The 27,860-nt window shown below is 40.4% G+C and overlaps 1 protein-coding gene across 10 annotated transcripts; it reads left to right on the top strand.

Annotated features, from left to right (window-relative positions):
• LOC108894957 (ninjurin-2) lies at positions 1 to 27,736 on the top strand. Of its 10 annotated transcripts, none has more exons than XM_018693628.2 (5): positions 1 to 293; positions 24,002 to 24,144; positions 24,261 to 24,340; positions 24,645 to 24,808; positions 27,163 to 27,252. In XM_018693628.2, the coding sequence occupies exons 1-4, from the start codon at positions 198 to 200 to the stop codon at positions 24,797 to 24,799; spliced, it is 474 nt and encodes a 157-aa protein (XP_018549144.1). In that variant the 5' UTR covers positions 1 to 197; the 3' UTR covers positions 24,800 to 24,808; positions 27,163 to 27,252. The 10 variants fall into 10 exon arrangements, with proteins under 10 accessions (XP_018549144.1, XP_018549143.1, XP_018549137.1 ...); XM_018693627.2 differs by lacking the exon at positions 27,163 to 27,252 and adding an exon at positions 26,163 to 26,301; XM_018693621.2 differs by lacking the exons at positions 24,645 to 24,808; positions 27,163 to 27,252 and adding exons at positions 25,192 to 25,394; positions 26,163 to 26,292.
• The last annotated feature ends 124 nt before the right edge of the window (positions 27,737 to 27,860 follow it).

Genomic DNA, 27,860 nt, shown 5'->3' with positions numbered 1-27,860 from the left:
ATAAGCCATTTGTTTGTCCCTCCGCTGTCCTCCCTGGCCTTGCCTGGTGCTCGGTGCCTGGCATCCAGGGTAATTTCCTTTCATAACGACCACTGCCATCCATGCATTAGCATTTTCACTGCAGTAGGGGTAACACTTGGCGATGCAAGTGTGTGTGTGTGCACTTGGTTGGTTGCTTGCTTGCTACGGGCCTCATTATGCAGGGACTGGGGAAGACAGAGAGAAGCGAGCAGGGCCGAGACATCGACCTGACATCGCTGAGATCCACCATGCCGGCCAGCGGCCCTCTGCAGGTTAGTGCACCCAAAAAGACAGAGAAAACTGTGTGGAAAGGCGAAGGGGACGGGGGAGAGGCAGAGTCAGATAAGGCCAGAAAAAGAAAGCTAACAAGACAAAAACTAAGAAGAAAAATGTGGATAGTCAAGTTGGACTATACTGCAGATGCATCTCTCTTTCTGTTGGCCTCTCCTACCTCTCTCTCTTCCTTTCCGTCTCCCCCACTTTCTCAGTTCCTTCACTCTTTCATCTCCCTTTCTCTCAGTCTTGGTTGATCTGTGACTCTGAATTGCTGCTCCTGTCTTAGCTTTGCCACAGAGCTGTGGTATGTCCTGCCTATGTGAGAGTTGAGGATCAGAGGGTTGCTGTGTGGCTCTCTGGGTTAGGCTGAGCGTCTGTACACTATTCTGAGACCAAGATATGATCACAACATCCATCAAATATCAATTAGTGTCTGGGTGCAAAGGCTAATAAAGTCCTCTAATGTAGCTACAGGTCAACAGAGCAGGTACTCACTAACGCCAAGAGGAAGGGGTCAAGGTAGGGCTGGGGACCTGACATTTTTAGGCTTATTTCTAAAGGAATTATTTTTTTAGATAAGTTTTGTTTGGAATTGTTCAAAGCGATTCAATTCAATTAATCTTCTGACACATTATTCTCCAGATATATGGGTATGTAGAGAGCCCTTAACACCACTGACCTCCCACACACACACACACACACACACACACACCTTCTGTGGTGTCTGTTGCGATTTGTCTTCTGTATCGGTGTCAGTGCCTGCAGTGTTCCTGCCCATCATCCAGCAGGGCTATCGGTTACTGGTATATTTAGCAACACAGTCTCCAGTGAACAGTGTTATTACTCAAGACAAGCTCTCTCTCTCTCTCTCTCTCCTCTCTCCCTCTGTGTGTGTGTTTGAAAAAGTGTCGGAGTTAGTGTGTGTGGGTGCGAGGCAGTGACAGATGAGGGAGAAAAGGTATACTCGTGTTAATGTCATACTACGTTCAGGGCCGGTCATGCTAAATATATATAATCAGAGTACTTTAAAGTGTTATGAGTGAAATGAAACCTGAAAACAAAAGCAGTCTTGTTGCTCTGGATTGCTGGTGGCCTGTGTACAGAGTGTAATTCATGATGATATTTCACCTTGTATATTGGATAATGTGCATTTTGCTTTCTAATAAGTGCTACATTGAATCCTAATATAAATCTGCCAGAATTAGCCAAATTTTCAGTTCAAAGGGTTTTCATTCTACCTGCAGTTGTGAATTTTATGCAGTGGTGCCCAGTAAAAATCTTATTTAAGCAGAATGTCAGTTTTAGTCGAAGGCTATGAATTTATGTAGCAGCAAAAATACAGTTGTTTATCCGCTAACCACCTCCAAATTTACCCGTCATGAATGCTGGCTCTGTTACCCGCTCACACACAATTTCACTCCCTGTCATGTTTTCACGAGTCACAGTTTATACAGTCTACACTTTATCTGTAATTTGTAATATAATATCACAAAGATGAATCTATTGATAGCCTGTAGTGTTTCTAATGTACTCTGTTAAGTGCAAGCAGCAACTCTCATGACCACAGTCAGCTGATCCAGTAGCTGAAGCAGGCCTGGTGTATATTTTAGCAGCAAGAACTTAAGTGGCTAACTCAGATTGTGAATGATGATAAAGACCACCACCACAACTGCGGCCAGAACCTGAGGCCTTGCACCCTTAAACACAGATGTAAGCTGAGAACCTATAGCACCATTTGCCCACCATCACCCTCTAGCAATGGCAGCAATGATCATATCATGTGGCCCAGAATGTAAATGTTTATGTCCACAGATGCTAAGTCCTCACCACAACTATTCATTTCCACCCTGGTTGCCCAATCATATGTCGACATACACGTGGAGAGAAATGTGTGTTCCTCAGAAAAGCGGACATGAGTGTATGTATGCACACATGTGTGGGTGTTTTTAAGTTAGTACGTGTGTGTCAGCATGATACACATCTGATATGTCAATGCTAGCTCACGCTACAAGTATCACTACATTATACATCTCACATGTCTTTGCCAGGTGGTTTTAACAACTGTACTTACAGTTATGATGCAACAGGTGTAGTGGTGAAGTATATGTTACAGTAAGAGAAGTGACAAGGTGAGAAGAATTATGAAATGGATATTCTCCTTTAGAATTCCAGCTACATACTTATGTAGCTACTAATGTGGTTTATCTTATAATCTGGAACCTCATTGCACAATAGTCACAAGTCACTGCCACTGTTGATGCACATGGCTCATTCAGTACAACTTCATTTACTAGAAAATACTGCAGCCAGTCTTTCTTTTATTTTGATGGCTTCACATGGGATCTTTTTACTTGTACTATGTACTTTGACAGCAGAAAGAACAATGTTATGTGACAAAAATCATTTCACCACAGGAGCTGTTCTGGAGCTTTCAACTTTGATGATCTTCCTAAGCAGTCAGAAGTGCCTAGTGTGATGAAAATGTGTGACTTCCTCAAGAGAAGTGAATAATTTAATTGAAGAATAGCACAAAAGGTTGCAGAGAGGATCTTATTTCAACTGAAAGGACAGAGCTCTTGCATCCAAGGTATATTCATGAGGTCTGACATATACAGCTTGATACATATTGTATTGTACAATGTTGTTATCTGAGACCCATATTCATACAGAGCATCCTCACCCCCCACAGAGACAGTTTTGAGGTTGGACAGATTGTAAGCAGTTCCTCTTTTCTGCTTCTACATTCTTCACCAGCTAGAAAACACACATATAACTTCTAAGAAAGGTTACACTAAGTTCAGAAGTTTATCAGTGAGTGTGCATCCGCTGTTGTCCCCTGATTGTAACCATTTTCTTGATGTTTAAGGGAAACCAGGAACTAAATCTTAATATAGAAAATAGAAGTAACATTTACAGGTCAGTAATGCAATGATAAAATGTGTTACAACACCCAGATGTCTTGTGGTGAGATAATTTTGTCAACTGTTGTTTACAAAGTCAAGAACAAACCCACAGTCTCAACCTTTAAGCCAGTATAGATGAGAGGTCCTTAAAGGTGCTGTGTGTATGTTTTTGCTATCACTACATAGCCAATGCTAGCATTGACGGCTGTATAGTTACCAATCAAGAAGAAACAGTTCAGCATCAACCACAATTCCCAAAAGGTGTATTCTAACCTCCTCTCTTGTAAATGCAAGAATTAAAGCTCTTGGTAAGTAAAAAGAAGTTAATGCTAACGTTGGCCATGTAGTGATAGCAAAAACTCACATATAGCACCTTTAAAGTGCTCAGGAAAAAAATGAGTGAAAATTTGTTAAAATAAGTAAAATGATCAAAGACTTCAGAATGAAGTTGACTGCATGCTGTTGTTGTTGTTTTTTCCTTAAATTTTGTCTGGAAAGCTTGGCAATTTGTGATTAATGATACTGAGTTGTTGGTGTCAGTCAACAACCCCATTAAATCCATACATGGTGCTCAGTAAATCACATGTTTTGTCTAAAAGAGATTTTAGTTTTAAAATTAACTTGACCTGAACAGTCTGGACTTAACCTTCAAGTCCTATTGGGATATGAGCTGGCTTTATATAATCTGCTGTCAGATGAAACCCTTGTATGTCAAACAGTCACAAAGGACTTCAAATGCTGTTTGATTCTTTTGGATTTCTCCACAATCTGCTTGATTTTCAGTGGTTGTCACAGTCTCTAAGTTCATGACATTTTCCCAACATCGCTACATAAAACGCTCAACATAGCTTCACATCAAGTCCAAAGTGAGGCATGTAATTTTCTGACATTGGATTTATGAGGTTTTCGCACAGCGTCTGTGTGAAGCTGCCATGATGAATCTATTTCTATGGTGTGAAGGCTTTACACCTCTTAGTCACTCTCTATGTATAGAGCACAGCAACAGGGCGTGGAGCTCTGACACAGAATAAGTAGGAATCACACAGCCTCTCCAAGCATGGCAGTCATGTTTCAAAGACAGAGGATGACCACATTCTCAGAAGAGAATGGTTACTAAGATTAGCGGCTAAATGATACTTTACAAGAAAAGAACACCCCTTATCTTTAATAAGGGACTTTGTGGACCACACCTTTTAGATAACTTCCAATAATCAATAAAGAAAAATAGCCTAAAAGCAGACAATAACTGGTGGTGTAAGTGGTCACCATTTATTGTGCTTTGCTTATAAATTTCAACCAATAGAGGTCAGTGTAGCAGGTGATGTTCTCTGTTTTTTTAGTGTCAACAAATTCCATAAAATGACCTAAACTAATATTTCTTTAGTCTGTCAATACTTTCCAACTTTCCCAGGCTATAAGTGGCCCTCTGTCCCAGGACCAGTCATCACCTGAGCTCTGTGGTTTTGGGCAAATGTGACGCAAACAAGAGTAAAGAGTGGGATTATTTTAAGTTGCATATTTTGGTGTGCTGGCAATTTACAATAGCAAGACCGTTGTGAAACCATCTCAAAATAAACTGCAGCCCCCATGTTCATGGTAATAAAGAAAGATGTCAGCCACTGCAATGATGCAGCTCATTGGTTATTAGTTTTTGGACAAGAATCAAGGTCGAAGGCACAGAAAAATAAGCTGTAGCAGGTTTCGGATGCACAGACGATACTTAGCCTTTAACAAATACAGATGATCTGATGATTTTTCTGTACTTTCGTGTGTACATCCTTGGAGCCTGGCTTTGATGCTGGAGTAAAAACTGTGAGAATGGGTTTGATACTGAGTCTCTAGTAAACTCAAGAGTGTGATCCTTCACCCAGGACCAACCCTCTCCTCACCCACTCTTTATGTTGTGCAGCTGTAAACCTCCATTGACTCCTTAAGGTTCATGCAGTCAAAGACAAATAAAAAATATGGAGAGAATCTTATTTCTTATTCTTTTTTTCTTAAATGACTGTAGTACTCTGACTGACATTTGACTTCAAGAGCTCCAAAATGTACCCACCAGTCCTGCACAGAAACATAGCATTCAGGTCTTAGGTGGCAGGGTGTGAAGCACAAAACGAATGTTGAAATCACAGCAACCATACAAGCATGACAGTTATATTTCAGAGACGTGTAAAGTCGTTTGTTGCATGTGAACAAGCCTGAACATCAAGTGACTTTGGCAGATGCCAGAAGGGCAGGGCCACTTTAGGGCAATAATAGTCAAACTAATACCTATAATCAAAACAATACAGTAGGCCATGTGTCATAACAATGGCAACAACTGTATTAAACTGTATTCACATTCCTGTATCTTTCCCTGGATAACAGGTTGTTTACTGGAGTAGTTTTTCTTTCATCTATGTGTTTCAGTGCCTTGTGCTGTTGGTCCCTCCATGGCCACCGTCCTTCTCGACTCCTTCCCACTTCTCTCACCTCCCAGAATACATTGCTGCTTCTCTTTGACATTACATGTTTGTGTGTGTGTGTGTATGATGTGTAACCCCTTCTTGGCCCCTACATGGCAAATGCCACATTCTGAGCGTGGGTGTGAAGCATGAGAAAGTGTGTGTGTGTGTGTGTGTGTGTGTGTTTGTCTGAGTGCATGTGATTCCGGGAACTTTCATCCGAGACCCAACCAAGTCTCATCTTTAAATTGCTGTTGTTGTGTAATACGTGTGCAATGTCATACTTTGTATGTCCAGTCTATGATTCATGTGTTTTTTAGGCTGTTTGTGTGTGAATATCAGCCTTTATTTACTTTGACAGAAACAGAATATATGCTATTCCAGTCTAGGGAGTTAACTAGGAAGGTTTTTAGTGTGATGATGGATTGGCGTGTGACACATCAGAATGTGAATGGAGCAATCGGATGCCAAAAGTGCTTATGAAGCAATTTGGGCTCATTCACACCAGAGTTTAGAGCTGTACACTTTACATCTGGCACACTCTTACACTGTTACACACCTGGAAGTGCCCTTGCACAACGACATCTCAGTGGTGAGAGTGAAGAATGAGGAAGAGGCCTTTCATTTCCCAGCCTGGATTTTTCCTCCTGGTCCAAGAATCTAACCCTTGACCTTTTTTTGTTCACAAAGAAGTTTCTATTTGAGTCTGATCATTTACTAAAAGTTTGTTGTCGACACATTGAATAAACTCAAAAATGTTTTTATGCTACAGCTTCTTTTAGCTCCTGGCTAACAATGAAAAGGTATATTACTGCCACCATCTGGGAATAGGTGTAGTCAAATGCATGGACACAACCTGTGATAAGTTTGGATTCTGGCCTTTTCCTCAATTCATCTCTGAAGAAATACAGACACAAAGCTATGCTAGTGTCAACACCTGTATTGTGTAATTGTCTTTACTGACATACTTCCTATGTAACATAGCTCATACAGTCATTGGTACTTTGTGAGAGGTTGACAATCATACGGTAGAAAGTTTTGTTTTCCCCATTTACATCTTCGAGGTAAAAAGGTGAATAAATCCCAGACACAGAAAAAAGAAATACATTAAATTGAATACACTTTATAGCTTTAGTTCTTCTGCCCTCTCTCCCACTTTTTCAGCTGGTTCCTCCAGCTATGTTTCTTTTTCTTCCTCATACATTTGTCTTCGTCATCTTCTCTTTTCTCTCGATTACCCTATTCCTCTTTCAATTTCTCTCTACTCCTCTTCTTCCTCTGTCCAGGGGGGAGTGTGCTGTGTTTTCTTTTCATTTCTGGGGGGAAATGACAGCCGACTCTGTTAGAATCTGAAACAGCTTTATGGGACTAGGGCCTGATTCACTGCCATATGCGTGTGAGAGTGTGTGTGTGTGTATGTGCAGAAACGCGAAAGGATTTTTAGATGGTGTGTGTGCAAAAAAAAAGCCAAGATGAAAGATACCAGACGAAACTTTAGATCCTACCAGATATAAACAATTAGATTATCACACACACACTCGCACGCAGACTAGTCTTTCTGTCTCCTGCTCTGTCTCTTTCACAAACCCACAATTATATTGTCACAGAGTGAAACACAACAGATATAGAGTGCTGCAAAGTCTGCTCCTTTACATCTGCTTGAGTGGGATTTAAAATCTTTTCTCCTATGTTTCAGCCAGTGAAAGACTCATTCTGGATTCTGCCTGATGTATTTCATAAAGACATTGTTTGTCCTATTAACTAAGTGATCATTTGTAAAACCTTGAGCTGATTATGACACTAAATAAATCACTGGCGGCAGCTTTAGGCCAACACTGTTGTGTCACACTCTTGTTCCTCATCCACTTGTTCCAGTCCGTATTTGCCAAGAAAGAACAGGAAACCCCCTTTCTAGTGCTGAGGCTCCCCTGCTGGGACACTGTAACTCACAACACTGTAACTCATACATGCACACACACATAAATCACAAATGCACACCAGACTTATAAATCCAAGGTCCCTGTATGTTAATCTTTCAAGGCATTTCACAGACTTTCCATCGCTCTGCATATACACACCCTTCTCATAAAAGAGCATGTAGCTGTTAAATGGTTTTTCTTAGAATTCATCAGGGTTTATTTATTTCCAGAGAATTGTGTGTTGCTTATCAACTACACATAATAATAATACTGCAATGTTTAACTGCAGTGGTCTGAGGTGCCGTACACGTCATTTAAAACCGTAGCTCGTAGAGGTGCTGTGTGCTGTTCTTGGACACGGTCCAAACACATATAGAGACACAGCCATACACATGTGGTCGCACATCTGTGGACTAGCGCATAAAAATAGACATAAATGTGCACAGTGTGATAATCATATACAGTGCCTTAGAGGCTGTGTGTGGTGGGCTGCCTTTGCGATAAGTGATGTGAAATTGATCTGGGAAGACAAAGTGAATGAACGTGTACTATTCCTTTAAGAGAGACATCAAGAGTGTGACCTGATAGAAAACACAGAAAGAGGGCAGGGGGGAGGTAACTTGGCATGTAGAAACTGAGAAAAAAAGTAACTGGAATACAAACACACACACACAGAATCTGACCTCTTGTATTTGTTGATGAAACGTGTTGCTATGCGGCAGGCTGCTGGCCAGTATGGAGGACGTGTGTGTAAGTGTGTTTCTGTTAATTGAGGGGTGATCTAAACGTAAATACAGACCTCTCTCTATCTCTGTTTTCCTTCCCTCCAGCACAAGTGTTGGGCCATTGGATAAAACTAAGAGTGTGTGTGTGTGTGTGTGTGTGTGTGTGTGTGTGGGAAAGAACCCAGACCTGAATGTTTCTGGTCAGTCTTGTATGTAGGTTTACGAGCATGTGTATTTATAAACTGTCCAGCTGACATATGTACAGTATATGTTAATAAGTAAATACGCGGTTTGTGTAGTTGCCAGCATCTGTGCACTTGTATATAAAAGTGTGTGTGGATGTGCATCATTGTGTGTGTGTGTGTGTGTGTGTGTCTCCATGTCTGTTGCAGAGGTCAACACAATAGCCCAGATGAGATGATAATATTTGTATCGGGCTACCACGAATGTTTAGTTTGTTAAGGCCAAAGAGAAACACAAAATGGCTCCAAAGACACAGAAAACGACCAAAAACAGACACAAAACAACCAATAAGGGATGCAAAGTGACCAAAGAGAGACACAAAATGACTCCAGAAGACTCTAAATGATCAAGAACAAAATGCAAAACAACCAACAAGAGACACAAAACAACCACAGAGAGATGCAAAAACGATGCCTGAGAAGACACCAAAAATGACCCCAAAGAGAGAGACAAAATGGACCAAAAAAACAGAATGCCAAAGTAAACCACCAAAGAAATGCCAAAACTGCTGTGACCTATAGTGGAACATATAGCTGCTAAAGGACCAGATATTTGATTTAAATTCATCAAGTGGCCAACTGTTTGCTAACAAGTTAGCCTCAGCAACTTAAAAGAAAATGTGTCAATGTTGTGTTTACAGCTTCTACCCTAAGTAGAAAAAAATAAATAAATCATTATTGTGGGCTTAAATTGTCGAGTGAAAGACATTTGGTCTAAAAATATTATAAATAGACAGCACAGTTGTGTTGTTTTGTTTTTCAGTGTGATTTATATCATATCTATTTGTTACAATGAACAAACATCAGTTCAGTTCAGAAATAATAGTACCACTTCAAGCTTTGTTTACAAGCGGTCAACCCCTGCATTTTAGTTAATGCAATAGAATGAAGCGGCTGTGTGAGGTCATGTGTGACTGAGAAGTGTGTTTAAAGGGAAAAAGTGGGAGCAGGGGTGGAGTGATTGTGGGAAAGAAGGCAGTGTGGGAGGTGGGTGAGGTTCGGTCTTACCTCATCCAGTCTCTGTCGCTGATGTCCCCTGGTGTCTGTGGTGCTCATGGGACTATTGTTGATTTCAACACAATGAGATCAGGCTAAAAGTGAAACAATGGCACTCTATTATTAATTGTCCTCTGTGTGAAACCATGAAGCCATCAACCAAGTCTCAAGGGAATACACTCTAGTTCCATCAGTGTTCAGTTATCATGTGAATATAACTGAACTAAACTGAATAACATTTTGCTGATTTTCCACTATGACTTGGAAAACTTGCTGTTCTACTATGCTATTTAATTATAACCACAGTGTCAGACATGTTTTTGTTTTTAGAAAGCAGTGAGACATGGGAAATATCAGCTTCTGGTGTGATTGCTTTGGAGACCAAATTGGATGGCATTTAAAGAACTGTTGGAGGTTGATGTTGCTAAAACTTTCTCATGCCTGGAAACATGAACAGCTTTCTGGTCTACATGAGCCTGCTTTGTGCAAACACATTTCATACTTAGGAGTCTCTAAGGACCTAAATAAATGCTCTGACCTCTTGAGTGAAAATAAACAGCCATAACTCCTCTTAGACAAATAGTCATTTACTTTTTCTCAAAGCCACACACACACACATACACACACACAAAGAAAAAAAATGAAGTATTACCTGTAGATACTGCACACAATACAGACCAGCATTTACAAAAAGACTACAAGTGGTCCAGGATGTCCAACATCCGGAGGAAATCTCAGGGAAATGGGGCAGTTAGATACTTTGTTATGGACCAAAGGGGACCTATAATTGACCGGGTGGCACTAAACAAATGATCAGGGGACACAAAAATTCCTCACAATAAATACTGTGTGCATTAAAAAGTTGAAGTTTAGCTGCTTTGACTTGCATAAGGTTGGGTAGTTTTTAAAATTCGGGTTCAATGACAAATTTTTAAAACTCCATGAGCGGATGGATGGACAGATATCATCATTATCAACATTGCAGTTCTACATCTTTTTGTCTGCAGTATGATGGTTATGGCTCAGAAGGAAATTGATTGAAGTTGATTTAAACAAATAAACTGAGGAAATGCGTTAACTCAACGTCTGAATGTGAAAGCAACAAGCAGAGGTTTATCTCAGTGGAAAACTTCCATCACTTCTTTCATCCGCAGCTGTAATGGTGCAGTGGCTGGTGAAGTAGCTTTGATTAGAGAGGCCTTAGATCCATGTTGATTATTTCCACATTGCAACAGTGATACAAACTGTGTGGTAACCTGGGAGCTAGAATGGCTTTCCCCCTTTTCTGTCTGTTTGAGCTTACATGTACAGTTGTATAAAAACTGTAGGGGAAGTTCTTTGATACTGGACTCTGGTATCAACACACCAGCCACACAATTATTATCATCATGACTTTTTTTTTACCACACTACATCAATGTCCCTGTGTGTGCTGTAGGCTGCTGAATTGCAGTAGATACACAGGAGTGATTTACTTTATGTAATCGTCACACTTGCCTGTATGTGTTTGCAGTAATGTACACAGTTGCGTCATCAGGTCATGGAGTTGTTATGTACAGCTAGTGTATATTTTAAAGGTAGGAAGCATGTGTGTGAAAAGGATTGCACAATTGCACACACACACACACTCCAGGCATGTCCATATGTGTCTTTGCTATATCTACATACATTTGCCTACATGTTGTTATACATCACTTATGTCGCGTGTCAAGCGCAGTCCACCTGTTGACTCGCTAGCATTTTTCTACATTTTCTTTTTGTTGCCTGCCTGAACCTTGTATACATGTACACACCTGTACATTTGTGCTTTAGGCTGGTTAGACATGCACTTAACAACAAGGTGAGGTGCAGGTTCAGGTGTATGTATACACAGAGAGACTGTGACCTTGGTTGAGCAGGCATCCAGTTGCATGGCTGTTGTGTTCAGACGTATCCATTGCACATGTAAGACTTTTGGCTTCAGTAGACTTCCACCTGTCACAACTCCAGGAAACAAAATGTAAGCAGAGATGGAGAGCGGACTGACACCTTTAAAGAGCCATACAGCTGTTTTGTGAGGTCTCATGCACTAACATGATGTGCATTGCATTCTGTACCAAATTCCAGGCTAGCTTAATATATATGATTTAACTAACTGACTGAGCCTACCTCCAGACCTGGCAAGAGTTTAGTCTTTTGCTCCAGGACACATCAGCAATGTAGGTGTCTGTCGCCATGGTTTTGTCAAATGTTTACTTTAAATATCTATTTGCTAACAAAGACAATGCAATATGCTGCATGTATGCAAATTAGTTAACTGGAATGGTTCAGGACACTGGGATAAGAGAGGTGGGAGACCAGAACAAGGGGATGAACAGGGTGTCAAAACTAAATTAGCATGTGGTGTTGTCTTTCCAATGGTGAGTCATGGTAGCATCCACTTTGCCCTTAGTCTAATGTAAGAGGATGTAGCTGTACAGAGGACATATTCGAACCTCTTGTCTTGTAAATGCAGTGATGACTGAAGCTTCTGGGGGGTAAACATTTGTAAATGCTAACGCTGGCAACGTAGCGATAGCAAAAACTTACATATAGCACCTTTAAAGATACACAGTTTTGTTGTGGTGCCCAAATCAATGAAAGATCCCTAATTTCTTCAGTAGAATTCATCTATTAACAGACAGAGTTGACAGAGTTGAAAATTTGCCACACTTTTTCATTTTCAGCCTGAGGCAGACTCAGTTTCTCCGTGTTCCTTGCAGTATCTATATCTGTCCCTTTCTCTTTAAATGGTTCTCATTTGGGACACAGTCTCGATACAAAACAGGCTGCATTCGTGGAACTCGGGAAGCGGGAATACCCACATACACACAAACGCAGAGGAAGGAAGTGTGTGTTGTGGACGGTGATGAAGGCCGAGCCATAAAAGCCAGGAAGTCGCTGGGAGGAATGTCCTGCGATGTCACACATGGCCGAGGCCTGAAAGCTTGTACGCCTCGGGAGAGGATCAACCTCCAAACAGCTTCGGCTCATCTGTGGAAAAAAACGGCATAAGAGAAAGAAAGAATGGCACAACAACGAAAATCATCTCTTCTTTTCATTAGCCTACACCTGAACACACCGCATCTCAGCCTTCAAGGCACAACTTCAAAACACAGCCACATGTACCATACAGCTATTTACAGTATACAGCACACACACTCACAACACACACACTTCCCGCAGTAGTGTGCCCCTCCCACACTCTCCTTGTTTGTTTTGGATACAGGCCCTCCAGTGAGACTGTAAGTCAAGATCATATTGTGGCAAACTGACTTCTTGGTTCAATGAATTATAATTACACTGAACCACAAACACTGTTAGGACTGGTTGTATAATCACACTGGTTGTTACTCTACTCTAAAGCTGAGATGACTCATAACAATGAGCTATTTAACAAGTTTGTAGCTGTTTTTGATGCCGTAATGACTTTTGTTTTCATACTCACAGTATGCCACACACACATACAGACTGTGACTGTACACAAACACATGGTGGATTCCTTAGTCAATATCAGGAGTGGAACGTAGTTGAATGTGTTAACGGTTGGTGATTTCTTTTCTAAGCGTGTCATGCCATGGCAAGTCACAGGCATTAAAATTTTCCATCTGTTGGTGTTTTCAGACAAATGCGTCATTTATTTCTTCAGCTTGAGATGGAAATAGTTGGGAAGAGGGCGGAGACAGAGAATGGAAAGATAATTAATTCCCACAAAATATAATCGGCTCAGGGGCTGGCTGCAACCTGCTGATTCTCTGATAAAATCAGAAAGACGGAACATAAATCAGCACCATTCTCACTCTCATGACGAGTTGGGAGTGAGACTGTGTTCCCTAAATCTATGTATGATGATTTTCTGTTTCTTTCAGGCTTGCAGACTGAGGGTGGACAACATGTCTGTCCTCACTTTTGCATATGATCCATCACACACTGCCCTCTTCCCTTTTACTTCACTTTCTCTTCTTCCTTCTTTTGTTTTGTTTCCTCATGCTCACACTGCTCCTTTTCTCTTTTGCTCTCCTTCTGTTGCTGATTTTAAAGTGTTATACAAATTGCATGTTCTTTTGTTAGTCTGTGGGTAAATACGAAGTGATGCATTTGTTTAACTTTGGATAGGAAAATAACTCTACGTAATAGCGAGGTAAAGTGTGTCAGGCAACATCTAACATCTTCTCCAGAATGCACTGAATATTACACTTTCTTTAACTCGTAAGTTTCACAACAGCTGCACTTGGAACCTCACTGTCATGTACTGTGCATGTAAGCATCAGTCCTTGGTCATAGAATGCAGAACTCCAGCATTGCTGTCAAGGCACACTTCAATTTTACAAGAACTGAAGGTTGTTTAAAGGATGTTCTAAGCCTTTTTTTTGTCGGCTAAATGTTGAACTATCTCATGGTCTAAACATTGTTTCATGGAGCATTTCACTCTGAAATGACCCGTGTGGCAGCTCAGTGTTTAGAGACAGCATTCCTTCAAATGGAAGGTCCCATAGGAGCAAACATCTACACCCCTGAAGGGTCCTTGAGTACCTCACTGTTGACCTGTGACCTCCTGAAAAATGGTGGCAAGCAGTTATGACAGAGAAATGATTGGCATGAGTTTTTAAGGGGAAAGAAAATCCTGTATGCACGATGCTCTGGGTCCCAGAGTGCATATGTTTTATGACAGATTAAACACCACAAAAAAAAGAAAGAATTCCAACTATTGCTGCCATTTTCATCCTCACAAAGACTCTTTGACATCAGTCTGTCCACTCTCCAAACATGCCCTCCTTGTAATAAAAACTTTGAGCAAACAGTCAACAATGACGTGTATTTTTACAACTCCACAAATGCAGGAACAGACTGATGCCTTTTCACATGCCATTGTGTAAAGTACAGTGTATTTCCTTAGGTAATTACAGGACATATGTGTGTGTGTGCGTGTGTGTGTGTGTGTGTGTGGTCCAGGTGTTATTTTTATTTTTGTAGGGGCTGAAACAGTCAGTCTGATACAGTCACATTATACAGGCCTTATCTTCCTTTATCTCCCCATAAAATAAAACATTTGATTTTAAGCTAGAGTTGGGGCAAGTAGTAGTTATAGTTGAGGCAATGTAATGTCCTCTGAAGTCACAAATCAATATATCATCAATAATCTCTGTGCAGGAAAATGACAATCAGACTTTGAAAGCAAGACCAAAAAGTTGCATGCATGCATAAAGCAGATGCAGCATGTTTGCTAAACAAAGCTACAGTGTAAGTTCTTTGTTGTGTGTGTAAACTGCAGTATCAAGTAACCTGTACTGGGGGACGCACACAGCTATGAAGTCATTCAAGTCACCCCCACAGGAGCTCTCCTTGACACTAGTTGGACAGAGCTGTACATTCAAGACTTGAAATTTGCTATGAAGCAGTGATGAGGTAACTGACTGTAAGTGCTCATCATTCCTGCTTGTCATCACCAAACTTAACTGAACGCACCACTTCAGAGAAAGAACATTTCTGTTTATGTGTGTGTTTGCGATGTTGCCATGAGAGCATGTAGTGTGTTTAGGAGTACACTACACACACTACTGGCATGTGACACACACCCATACCCACCTGGCAGCTCACACACAGATTAGGGTACACACACACACACACACACACACACACACACACACACACACACACACTTTTTCACATCTGGCACACATTTCTTCAAGGGTATTTAGCATTCCAGATGATGCTTTAACAGTAGGCGTCATACGTCAGCCTCTTATGCAACAGACTCTTGTAGCATGGCTGACGTCATTGAAGAAAGAGGTGTTTATGGACGCTTCTTCACACACACCACACACACACACACCACACAGCTACCCACCTGCACCTGTAGCCATTATTTAGGCCTTCTTCCTGCTTGCATGAATGCTAAGTATAAAGGCGGTAATGTTAAAGATGTTACACTTTGTGTATTTTGGATTAGTGATATTAGTGTGTCCTTAGGTTATAACAAACCAAAATGATCCTTTAAATTCTTGAAAAAGGGAAACCATGAGTTTTCCAAAATTCCGAAAAGTTATAGTTTATATGAGCAATAAAAACTTTGAAATGAGACCCTTTGTAAGGTTTCCGTAGGATGCCCCAGCAGGGCCAAAGGGGCCAGCTGGCTCAGTCATTGATATGGGAAACTCAGTTACACAATGTGATTATGGTCAGGAATGCAGAGAGTCGAGTGATATCAGATCACTGCCACTCTTTCTGTCTTTCTACTCCCAGATGGCAGATGGCAGTCCAAATGCACACAAACATAGCAGTTAGATTACAGTCTGTGTGCTCTCATGTGTTTGTCTCTTGTGTATACCTGCACTGTGTATGTCATGTTCAATTATGGTTCAAAGTGGCACTGCACTGTGTGTGGGTCTGTGTGTGGGTGGGAGTGTTGGGGGTGAGAGATCAAAGGTCAAAGGTCGCTGAGGTTGTGTGGGTTGTTGATTTTCCCAGTGTTCTCTCTCTCTCTTTCTTTGTCCCTCTCTCTGTCTCTTTAAAAACACCACAAGTCTCTGAAACAAACCTTTTCATAACTGAGGGCCTGACAAAATGTCCTCACTAGTCCAAAATGTCCTTACTCTCGAGCTCTAAAAATTAAACTGGGTCTCATACTAATGGATTTGTGTGGACATCCTGCCCAGCAATTAGTGTGACGTCCATCCTGCTGTGTTACAGCTCGTCCTCTGTGGAACAAAAAGAGGATGACGCTTTGATCATCACAGACAGACAGGAGAGGTTGAGCAGATCAGCAGATAACCAGATGAATGAGATAAAGATGGAAAACAGTAGAAAGAAAAATAAAGTGGTTAGAGACAAGAATCAGAATCAACTGGATGCAATTGATGGAACTGAGTGGAATTGATTAGAGCATCCTTTGAGGAATATTTTGGCAATATGGTAGGAAATCTGATTTTGACTGAGCTCATGTTAGTTGATTAAAAGCAGACGCAGTGTTGAAGGTACTATAATCATTACATTTTGTAATACACAGTTTCCTATTTGTTAAGATTGAATGCACTAATGTCGCATGAATTTACAGTATTGGTGTTTTTCTATCTGTCTATTTAAGCTAAATGTAGTGAGTAGGCTCATTAAGAAAGACATGGTTTATGTGATTGTAAATACAAAGGAAGAGAGGAGAAAACAGCAAGACAGGAAGCATAAAGGATGAAGAGGTTGTATCCGGTGTGTTAAAATGACATGTGTGTTCACTCAGGAGTGACAAAAAAGACACAGCAGGGAAAAGCTTTGTTGGGGAAAGTTAGAGTAATGAAACCGTTTTCTGATTTTGCTCATTAGCCCCAGAACCAAGGAAGTATATTTCCAACCATATTGTAAAGGCCAGCATCATCTTCATGGGCTTCAAGATCATAAAAACACACACAATAACACACACAATGTTTTGAGGTTGTTTTCTCATGCCAGTTTTGCTAATTACAGGCCAGTCAGCAGGATTATAGTTGGCCAAGGGCAAAGGTCAAGGGTCACTTACTCTTAAATTAAGTAAGGCAAACCTGCTGCATATGTGTAACTGAGAAAATGGGACAGGAATGGTGAGTGTGTATGTGTGTGTCCTTGTTTTTTTCCTTGTCAAAGTTCACCTAATAAGTTCTTTGGCTCTAACTCAGTTTGTGCGTGCATGTGCTGAATTTTGTCCTGTGTTTGTTTATTTCTAGACATAATAGGTCTATTCACCGACATGCCCAGCAGCAGCACCCGTCATCAACACTTGCAGATCCACACAAACAAATAACCTGAAATGCAATATTTCACGTGCTGACTGTGTCCCCCAACACAAACAAACAGAAAATGTCAAGAGGTGAAGTTTGAAGGCGCTTGGTGATCAACTGAATCGTAGCTGATGTTTTCAGCCTCGAAAGCGGAAAAATATTTCACTTGTTGATATGGTGCTCTTAGCATTCATTTGAAGTCATGTTTCTGACTATCTGATGAATATTAGTCCAACATTCACTCGCTTTTAACTTTTTTGGTCTCGACTAAGCCCTGGCCCCTTAAAGCGATTAATGTGACAAAGGACAATTAAAGCTGCTGTTTGTAAAATCAAAACAATGTGCTGAAAGTCACTAAAACACTAGGAACAAATGCGGGGTTGTCACTGCAAGAAGCACCTTAGATATTATGTATGTTCAACACACTTATTGTACGTGTACGTACACCTGTACGTGTTTTTTTTTTTTCCCCATCTGAGATAGGCAAAGGTCTGCCCCTACCCTGCCTCTGTTACCACTGAACGGCTGGACCCTAACCAATCATCAGTCTTCATGCCTAAACCTAACTAACCCAACCAAGGCAGGCAACAAGTACTAACTAATCAAGCTTCCTGCACACTACTGATTAGTGCAGCTTTAAATTAGCTGTCATTGCGATTTTTGCCCTGGCCTATGGTTGTTGGTGGTATTGAATGCTGTTGGCAGCAGACACAGCTAAAGCATCTACTGTGCTCTGTCAGAATTGAAGAAGACTGAAGAGGACAGTCAGCGATGTCATCTGACACAGCTCATAACATGAAATGTGCGTATGCACCAGCTTTTGTCTACATAGTACATCTAGAACATACGATGCATTGTTTCGTCTGAATCTCTTACACATGTGAAAGCAGTTAGAATAACATTTACCAAAAATTATGCGGTATGTATAGAGGTTGAATGGATTTGTCCAAAAAAAGGACATAAATAGTAAAAAAAAAAAAAAAGGGGAGGGGGGGGTTTATATAATGAAATGTTAAGGATTATCACTTTAAGCAGTAGTTTTCATCAACTAAGTCCATCAACCAAGTAACCTGTGATTTGAAAATCCTTTGAAACTAGATATTATGCATTTAAAACAAACCATTAGTTACTGAAACATGAAGCTTCATATAAAATAGTCTCTCTTAGGATTTTTCTCATAAAAACATGGAGGCATGTTTACAGCCAAAATCATTCAAGTAAGTAATAACTGCAGACACTGTTCTGCTGCCAGTAAACCAGCAAGAGAAAACCCTATTCATCTCTGTGTCGCTGCTTCTCTTCTTCCATTCATGGTGACTCCTCTTCTTTGTGTCACTATCTGCTCATCTGTTTTTCTGCTTTTCCTCCTACTCCCTCACACTGTATGGAAGTTACATAAAAACCAAACAGAAAGATGATGCCTTCAGGCACAGAGAGCCATGGAAAAATGCACAAGAGAAAAAAAACAGCCAAATAGGCAAGTGCTCAGACAGACAGAACGATGGAGAGATAGACAGTTTAAATGAGATACTAAAAGCAAACCAGAGCTCCACTCCTAGTTGGCTGTCCCTTCCCATTGGTTACTATAGCAGCCAATAGGAGTCCAGGGGAGGATCACTTCCTGTCAGGTCAAGGGGGGCCTCCCATGTGGTCTAGTGCGTGTGTGTATGTGTGTGTGTGTGTGTGTGTGCATTTAGTAATCGTGTAGTTTTGCTTATATGCTTGGCACAAATGCACATACATATTCTTGTATGTGCCTATACAGGTATACATCAAGTGTGTTTTGAGTATGTGTGTGTCTGTGTGTGTGCAACTAGGGCTGGCGTGTGTGTGTGTGTATCTATGTATGTGCGTGTATGTGTACATTGTGAGATGTGGCCCTGTGCCCACATCTGTGGATCAGTGAGTTTCAGGAATGGAGGTTTTACAAGGACTCTGGATTTCTAGGAAGAGTTTATTCTATAAATACCATACATCCACAAAAACCAGTAGGGAAAAAGATAAAGCTGTATTATATATATACATTATTATTAGTAATATTTTCTACTTTTGGCTTTAGCAACATGGGTCAAAGGATGAAAATGTTGGTCTGTTAGCCAGTCCACCTCTTTCAGTCTTAAATAGCTCAACAGTTACTGTATGGATTGTCAAGAAATTTTGTACAGATATTCATGGTTCCCTGAGGATGTATCCTAAAGATTTTGGTGATCCCCTGGCTTTTCCTTTAGTGACATCATTAGGTTGACATTTTTGGCAACCATGAAATATTGTACAGACATTCATCTTCCAGGATGAATTGTAATAACTTTGGTGCATGCTAACATTTGCTAATTGACGCTGTGTATATAAAGGATAAGAAGGGAAATTGGTTCTCCTGGAAGGCTCCTCTATGAGAGAATGTATGATATATGATATTTGAGCCCTTTAAGTCTTAGACAGCTTTATCTTTTCAAACCATGGCTAACTGTATTCAGCTAAAAATAGTACCATGCAGACAAAGATTTAGGGATAGAGTCTTCATATGCATTCTTCCATCATGTGTTTATCAGCAGGGAGTCTGACATGATTAATGTTTTTTAAGCTGTTGAATATCCTCAATACCAGGTCACATTCCAACCATGAGGCTGTGGTACATTAAAAAACAGTGGGATTACTGTCTATTATTCCCACCAATCCCATGATGCATAAGCACATCCATAAATTTGTTGTAGGTGCTTGGTGGGAAAAATGATATTTGAATACTGCAGTTTCTTCCTCTTTTATTTTATGTGGACATTTTCAACCAAGTGTGATTATTATCTTTATTGACAAGGTAAGAAAATGAGCAGGAAACATTTTTCATTCCACAAAGGCAAATGTTGAGGTGCTGCTGAACCAACATCATCAATCTTGGACGCTGATGGTGGAGCTGCCCTGTGGTCGACTGTTTATAATTCACAGCTTCTAAGGGTAAATGTGTGTAACCCCGCTGACCTCCTGCAACCACTTCTCCAGACTGCTGCTGTAAATAAGGATCTATACCCCCCACCTCACCTGCCCAGTGAAACAAAGGGTAAAATAATACATCAACAGATTTGAATACATCCAGATAAGTCCAGATTAAGCACAGTAAAAGCACCGTCAGTACATTTAGAGAGACATTACACTAAGTGAACACACATGGCCTGTAAAATTGTATGTAGGCCGTTCCAGTGTTTTGGTTGTGGTGCGTGTGTGTGTGTGTGTGTGTGTGTGTGTGTGTGTGTGTGTGTGTGTGTGTTTTGGCAGCATGCCCAAGGCTGATGTTGATAAAGTGTGACCGCATGAGTCCCCAAAGGAGAAAAGATGGAAACGGGCCAGTGTATATACATACTTTTTCTCTCGCTCTCTCATATGTATCTAACGCTGTATTTTTTTTCATCGCTTCTTCACATCCCTCTCTCTCTTTCTCCCTCTTTTCTCCCACTTTCTCTCTTTCTTGTACCCTGCTCTCTCTCTTTCTCTCGCACACATTCAGAAGCATACAAGAGGCCATTGTACATGTGTTCATAGTGTTTTGACAGTCTTGCAGTTCTTGGAATTGCTTCATACTTTCTTGGAGATTAACCCAGCCTGGATCAAACTGTACTCTTGCAAAGGCAGTATGGGATGGGGGGTGGTGGGGGGATTAAATCAAGTTTTCCAACACAAAATGATACCGCATGTATGCTAGCTTGATAGCATTAGAATTGTTGGTCAAAGATGATGTCTTAAATGTTAAATTACAACCTGTGACTGGTAAAGATTTGGGTAAACTGCAAGGTGCAGGTTATTCAAAAATACCAAAAAAACATACTTTTCCTTCCACACAAAAGATCGGTTTGTTTTGGTTTTGGTTTGTGGCACAGAGAGTCCAAAAGCTACATTTGAAAATGTCAGCGTCAACATCTTATTCCAGAGATCATGGCCCAGTTATGATAAGCCACAGACCTCATATGAACACTGTCAGTGAAAGCTATTTGTTACCAAACTGCACCTGCCAACTTGCTGTCTCCAAGCTGAAGGAGGTGTGCCAGTGCTTGTGGACGAGAGGGAAGTGGATGTAAACACACTGGCTACGCTGGCACAGTTGTTTTGCGGTGCTATCGGTTATCGCTGCTGGTCAGTTTCGTAGAAATGTAATTAGAGCAAACATTGCCCAACTATAAAGAGGAAACCAAGGGACATGATCCCAGCCAGCAAGAACGCTTTGTTGACATCAGTGTGCATGTTTGCCCAGACCACAAATACTGGAGTACTTCTTTGTGTCCACAGATAGCAACTGAAAACATCACACAGTGTTGCCTGTAAAAGGTTAAGTAAACTTCACATGAACCAGCTTATACAGAGTGTTATCTGAACATGTCTAAAGGTAGGAAGATTTTGTTTGTGTTTGATGGTACAAATCAGTTATGATTTGACAATGCTGTGGTTAAGGTGTGGTGAGGCTGAGCCACAAAAACAACTCATGTTTGGGGAAAGATCAACATCTATCCATCCTGACCTCTCCCCTACACTGCCACTAACAACATCACCTCACTTCCTCCTTTACTCCTGTCATAATTACTGTGGTCACTAGAGGACGTTGTTACTCACATATGAATGTAAATATGTTCTATATTGGGCACTGCAGATAATACCGTCACAACAACTATGCTAACATGTATGCCTTTTTGCTAATATGACAGAAACACATGGTTTAGACTATTTTGGTGTACAAATATAAAAGTAAAGAGGAAATACCTTCTGATACAATCTTTAATTTTTGCTTCAGACATCATAACGCATTCATTTAGAGGTACTTTTAGGGTGCTACTTCTTTTTTATCAGAACAACTAAAACCAGAAACTTTACCACTCCTTGTTACAGTTTCTGGTTTATTGAAAACACAAGGCAGAAATTCGCTTTTTTGAGCATGAAGTTGCAGAGTAATGGGACTTACACAGAAGCACCATGCAAGAGAAGCTGTAGTGTCAAACAGACACTATACAGTACATGTACAGTGTTAATGCTCTGTTTTTGTTGGAGCTGTAATGCACATTACAGCAGAATGAACTCATAAAATACAATGTGTCCTTAGTGCCCGTGTGATTGACTTTCTATGTGATCTATGTCTTCCTTGAACATATCTGTTTCTGTGCAGAAAATCACACTGCACTGATTCAAACTACACCGGCATAGCCTGGAGTAAAATGATCCATTTGTGGACAGAATACTTTAATGTATAGCTCAGTGTTAAGAAATGTAATGTGTACATCTGCAGTCCATGCACTGCAGGGCAATAATTAGATCCATAACTTTTAGTTCCTGACAAGTGCTAAGAGTCATGCATTAAGGTTGTATGTTATTATGTTAAATGTTTCCTTCTCTCTGCACACACACACGCACACACACAGACACACACACACACACACACATACACATACACACATACACATACACACACACCAGTTCTTCTTTGGCAAATGCAAAAGTTGCAGAGAAAAAAAAAGTAATTTCTCCCTTTTCTATTCACCTGTTATTTTCTGCTTCACTATCAAATGATTGCTCTGGGGAAATAGGAATATTTACTTTAACACACACATACACATACACACACACACACACACACACATACACAGTAATTCTCTGAAATCCTGAAACCTCATGTGCAATAAAGTGCAACTCTTTGTCATTCTAAAAACAACTACTTCCAAATGAGCTGCGGTTAGAGTGCTCGTGATAAATGAACCATGACAAAAACTGGGAATTTTCCGTCTCAGAGCGGCCAAAATTGGAGAAACACTTATCTCATTTTGGCCCAACTAGAATGTAGCAGAGACCCCTGAGACTAAATGTGGTGTGATGAAAAACCAATTACAATGATGTATGCAGTGCTTGTCTAGAGATTTTTCTTTTGATAGATCACTGGAAGATGAAATCAATATCTTGACTTTTCCATTAATCACATTTGTGGCTTGGATTTGGTTGTAAGAACAAAATCTTTGCAAAGAGATTTTTGTGTTTTTTTTAAGAAATATGATAATTAATACATTTAATCTTGTTACATAGATTGTGTTATCCTCGGTATTGTCCTGTAGTTGTATCCATAGTCTTTGCTGCCATCTTCTGGTCAGTTTCATCTGACTGTAGCAGGTGAAGACTTTTTCCCTGAGAACTTTTTTCATCAACTTTTCTGTGTTTTCCTTTCATCCCTGTTTTTCTTCATCTCAGTTTCTCCTCTTTTTCTGTTGAATTTGACATCTATAAATATCGACAGGATGAGCAGCAGTGTCTTACAGGACAGATCTTACTAAATTTTATTTCATTTTTATTCCAAGATCCCATATGAGTTAATTATCTGGATGTATTATTGTTGTAGGATAAAACAGACCAACTAAAAACATACAAAAAAGAGGAAAGAGTTATCTATTGGTAGTGCTTAAAGGCTTACTTTTTCTCTACACGTCTGTGGTTCCTCAGTTAAATGTAGTTTTTGTTGTTTGCTAATTCACAAGCAGCAAACAGCACACTGAGTTCAGATCTAGTGACTGGGTATTGTATAAAGGTGATTTAAAGACATGATTGCAGTTCAAACACATAAGTTAAAGAGGCTATGCATTCAGTATTCTGGTTGCATTCAAGTGGCTCCCACTTGTCTTTAGTGCTTAGGTAGAAGCTTAAAGCGTGTGTGCAAAGGATGAAATCTAAAACCCATCTCTTTCTCGTTTTGTCAGGGAGGTTCAACCTCTAATCTGAACATGAACCTGTATGCCACTAAGAAGACAGCAGCTGAGGGCATGTTGGACATCGCTCTGTTCCTGGCTAACATCACACACATGAAGACCGTCATCGAACAGGGAGCTGGATACAGGTACAGGTGTGTGTGTGTGTGTGAGAAAGAGAGAGTTTTCTGTGAGTTTACTTCATTTTCAAGGGTCATCTGGTTCTTGCATGTCCACATCTTGCCTCAAAAAATGTCCTTTGTCTCCTCAGGTACTATGTCGCTGTTCTGACGCTCATTTCCTTCTCCCTGGCTCTTCAGATCGTGGCTGGAGTCCTGATCATCATCATCGGTGAGCATTAGAAAATCAGTCTGTGTAAAGATCTTCTGTTTCACAAATCCACCTTCCATGCTTTTAACCAATCATATTAACAAACTCATTCATTGACGCATTGATTTATTGTGAAAATACAGGCAGTGCAGGTTGAAAACCAGTCACTTTAGGTATAAAATCCCCAAGCCACCAAATAGTTTTTTGTGTTGTGCACAGAAACAAAATGAAAAGATGATGGAAATTCCTCTGCATCTTCTGTGTGGCATCTTGTTATCGTTTTGTCGTTATTTTTGGTGTACGTGTGTGTACATGTGTGTTGCAGCCCGGCGAGACATCAACGAATTGGCCAACCAGAAGCGCATGGACAGCCTGAACAACATGATAACCATCCTCATCTTCCTCATCTTCGTGACCAACATCTTCATCTCTGTGTTTGGGATGGAGCGCACCGGCCTCTTTGCCAGGATGCATTTCTGACTCTCTGACGTAGGGGATGATTTTAACATGTAGATGTAGAGGGAAAGATTCTGACTCATGGGACCAGGCTCTGTACACACACACACACACACACACACACACACACACACACACACACACACAGAGTAGTGTGACTTATTGTTCTACTTACAGTACTAATTTGCGCAGTGTTACTGCACTTTGATACAATTATTTAAATTATTCAGTATGAATGGACTGGGCCAAGGGACCAACTAGATGTGTGTGTCTGTCTGTGTGTGTGTGTGTGTGTGTGTGTGTGTGTGTGTGTGTGTGTGTGTGCATGTGTTCTTGTTGTATGGGTGTGTAATGTATGTATGCATTATCCATGTGTGTGTTTGTGTGATGGTGTGTGTGTGTGTGTGTGTGTGTAGCCCGTCTTGAGCTGACCCTCCTCCCCTCTTGTCAGCGGTGGTTAAACTTCCTGAATAATCTGATCACTGGCATGATCTTCCTCACCCTCATCATCAACATCATCAAGTCTGCCTTCGGCACACAGCGCAGCTGCCTGCTAAGATGGATGTTTCAGCGTTTCATTCTATGAGACGCACTTAGCAGAAACATTCACACACACACTGTACGTACATTCAGAAATACAAACTGAGCATTTATATGCACAATTAGAATTGCTTGATAAATATGAAGCGAGCAGCTAGATAGCTGAGCTGAGCACAGGCTAGCAATTTTTGTGCAAAGCTAAGCTAACTGGCTGCTGACTTTCCTGTCTAACACTCAACAACAGTAAGTGAATAAGCATATTTTCCCAAAATCCTCGACAACTCCTTTAAGATGCCAAAAATCTATTGGCCACTAGATGTTAGTTCTGTGGAAACTCCACTTGGATTGAAGTGCATGTGAAAACCTACAACTTTTTTCCACTTTTTATCTGCAACAATCGCAAAGACGTGACTTCACTGCCTAAAGCAAATATGCACCTGCTGGTTTCCACTTGTGTCTTTGCATTTACTGTATATGTGCAGCATGTAAAACTCATTCAGTCCAAGTCTATAATTTATATTAATTTATATTTGCTGAGGGAGGAGATTCGATTTCTCATGTGGAATTCATTTCATACAAATGAACCAGCAACTTTGTCACCATAAGTCTGATTGTCAAAATGTCACATAAGCTGGATAAAGGCTGGAGGGCACACAGGTGTGAACTTGCTGTTTGTATGGATGCATCACTGTGGTTGTTTGAATGGGGTATTGTGAGTGTTTTAATTGTGTTTGTGCATGTGAGTATGTATGTATCAACTGTATGTGGGTGGGTGTGTATGAAATGTTTGAAAAATGTGTGGTTGTGTGTCTGTGTCTGTGTGTGTGTGTGTGTGTGTGTGGTGTAGCCCGCAGGGACCTGAACGTGGTGTCCAATCAGAAACGACTCGACTACCTGAACAACGTTGCCACTGGCATCATCTTCGTCACCACGGTGATCAACTTCTTCATCAGCTTCTTCGGATCCAAGAGGACCGGCTTCTTCCGCTGGCTGCTGGCTCGACTCCACTTCTGACACACACTCATATGAAACTCACGTCCACTCACGTCGAACACATTTACACACTGACACATGCACACACACACTCTTTGCACAGGCAATTCATTTGTGCACTGAGTTCAAATTCAGTTCAAATTGTTGTAATTTGTACAAAGTTGAGAGACAAGTCACATAATTTCAAACATCACATCTTTATTTATTATTGAGGCTTTGAAAGGTGTTGTTTAAATGCTGAATTCAAGTTATAATCCAACTAAAATATCTCCACTTAACCAACTGAACATGTATTTAAATATGCATTATTTTATTTGCTGCAATAATATGCTTGAATTTTCATTTCTAAAATTGTCCATGTGTTCCATTGTGTATGTTTCAAACTATTTACACTTGACATGTGTTTCTACTTTGTTTGTTAGTCAGTAATGGAAAACCTGATGTAAACATTAATGTCTTTATCATTTATTTTCAAAAACTGATTCACAAAAATGTTTCAGATTCAATCTCAGACAGAAACAAGGGTAATAGAAATAAGAGACATCCCTCTAATGTACGCATAAATTATCCTTCAGAAAGCTGAATAAATGTAGTTATTTAACAGAAGTCTGTGCTACGCTTATTGTGGTTTTTGCTGAAGTGGGTCTGATTCCAGAAACTGTATGTGTGTGTGTGTGTGTGTGTCCATGCATACGAATTTGAAGGAGAAGAGTAAGTTGTCCATTATTCAAATCAGAATGTGGTGCAACCAGGTCATAACAGAAATCTCACTCTGTAGTTTGAACCCCCCTCTTTCTCTATTTGTGTGTGTGTGTGTGTGTGTGTGTGTGTGTGTGTGTGTGTGTGTGTCACAGGACGGCGGGACCTGAATAACTCAGCTCTACAGAAGCGTCTGGACTACCTGAACAATGTAACAACAGTCATAGTCTTCATCACCACAGTCCTCAACTTCTTCATCAGCACCTTTGGCATGCAGCGCACTGGATACTTCCCATGGCTTATGATGCGCATTCACTGATCCACAGGCACACACACATTATACTTTTTGCTTTCATTTTTGACCTTCCTGATGTGTAACTTAAGAATACAGACATCAGCTTTTAACCTGAGCGGTTGTACGTGTCTTACATGCTAATATCAGCTTATCTTATGAAAGAAATGTTCTCCTCAGTGTTTGCTTTTCTCCACTGTGTTGGACTGTAACGCTTGCAGAGTGACAAGACTAATTTCTCTCTAAATATTTGTCTAAGGCTGAAATAAAAATGAGTGAATGAATGTGTAAAAAAAAGTTCTTTACAATTTTTACACAAAGGGTAACACATCTGTCTTTAAATCTATATCTAGTGAAAGAAGTCAGGTTCACAGTTGTATTACTCATCTAACAACAGCAAAGAAAATCAACAAATAAAATGTAAGAAAATGCATAAATTATTGTTATGACTATGATTACTTTGACCTTTACTAAGTCATATGAAGCATGACAGACTGACCTGCTCATTTCATGGTTTTAATAAATAATAATAGTCCATAAACGAAAAGATTCACTGGGACA

Source organism: Lates calcarifer, linkage group LG18 (assembly GCF_001640805.2).
Source record: "Lates calcarifer isolate ASB-BC8 linkage group LG18, TLL_Latcal_v3, whole genome shotgun sequence".
NCBI classification, from domain to species: Eukaryota; Metazoa; Chordata; class Actinopteri; family Centropomidae; genus Lates; species Lates calcarifer.
The sequence above is the reverse complement of the archived record's forward strand: the minus strand, read 5'-3'. Positions and strand labels throughout refer to the sequence as shown.

Excerpts from the sequence above, each read along its gene's own strand:
- LOC108894957 (XM_018693621.2), top strand. The coding sequence starts at position 198 with ATGCAGGGACTGGGGAAGACAGAGAGAAGCGAGCAGGGCCGAGACATC. Across the intron at positions 294-24,001 it reads CGGCCAGCGGCCCTCTGCAG|GGAGGTTCAACCTCTAATCT; the intron begins GTTAGTGCACCC and ends TCGTTTTGTCAG. Across the intron at positions 24,145-24,260 it reads GGAGCTGGATACAGGTACAG|GTACTATGTCGCTGTTCTGA; the intron begins GTGTGTGTGTGT and ends TTGTCTCCTCAG.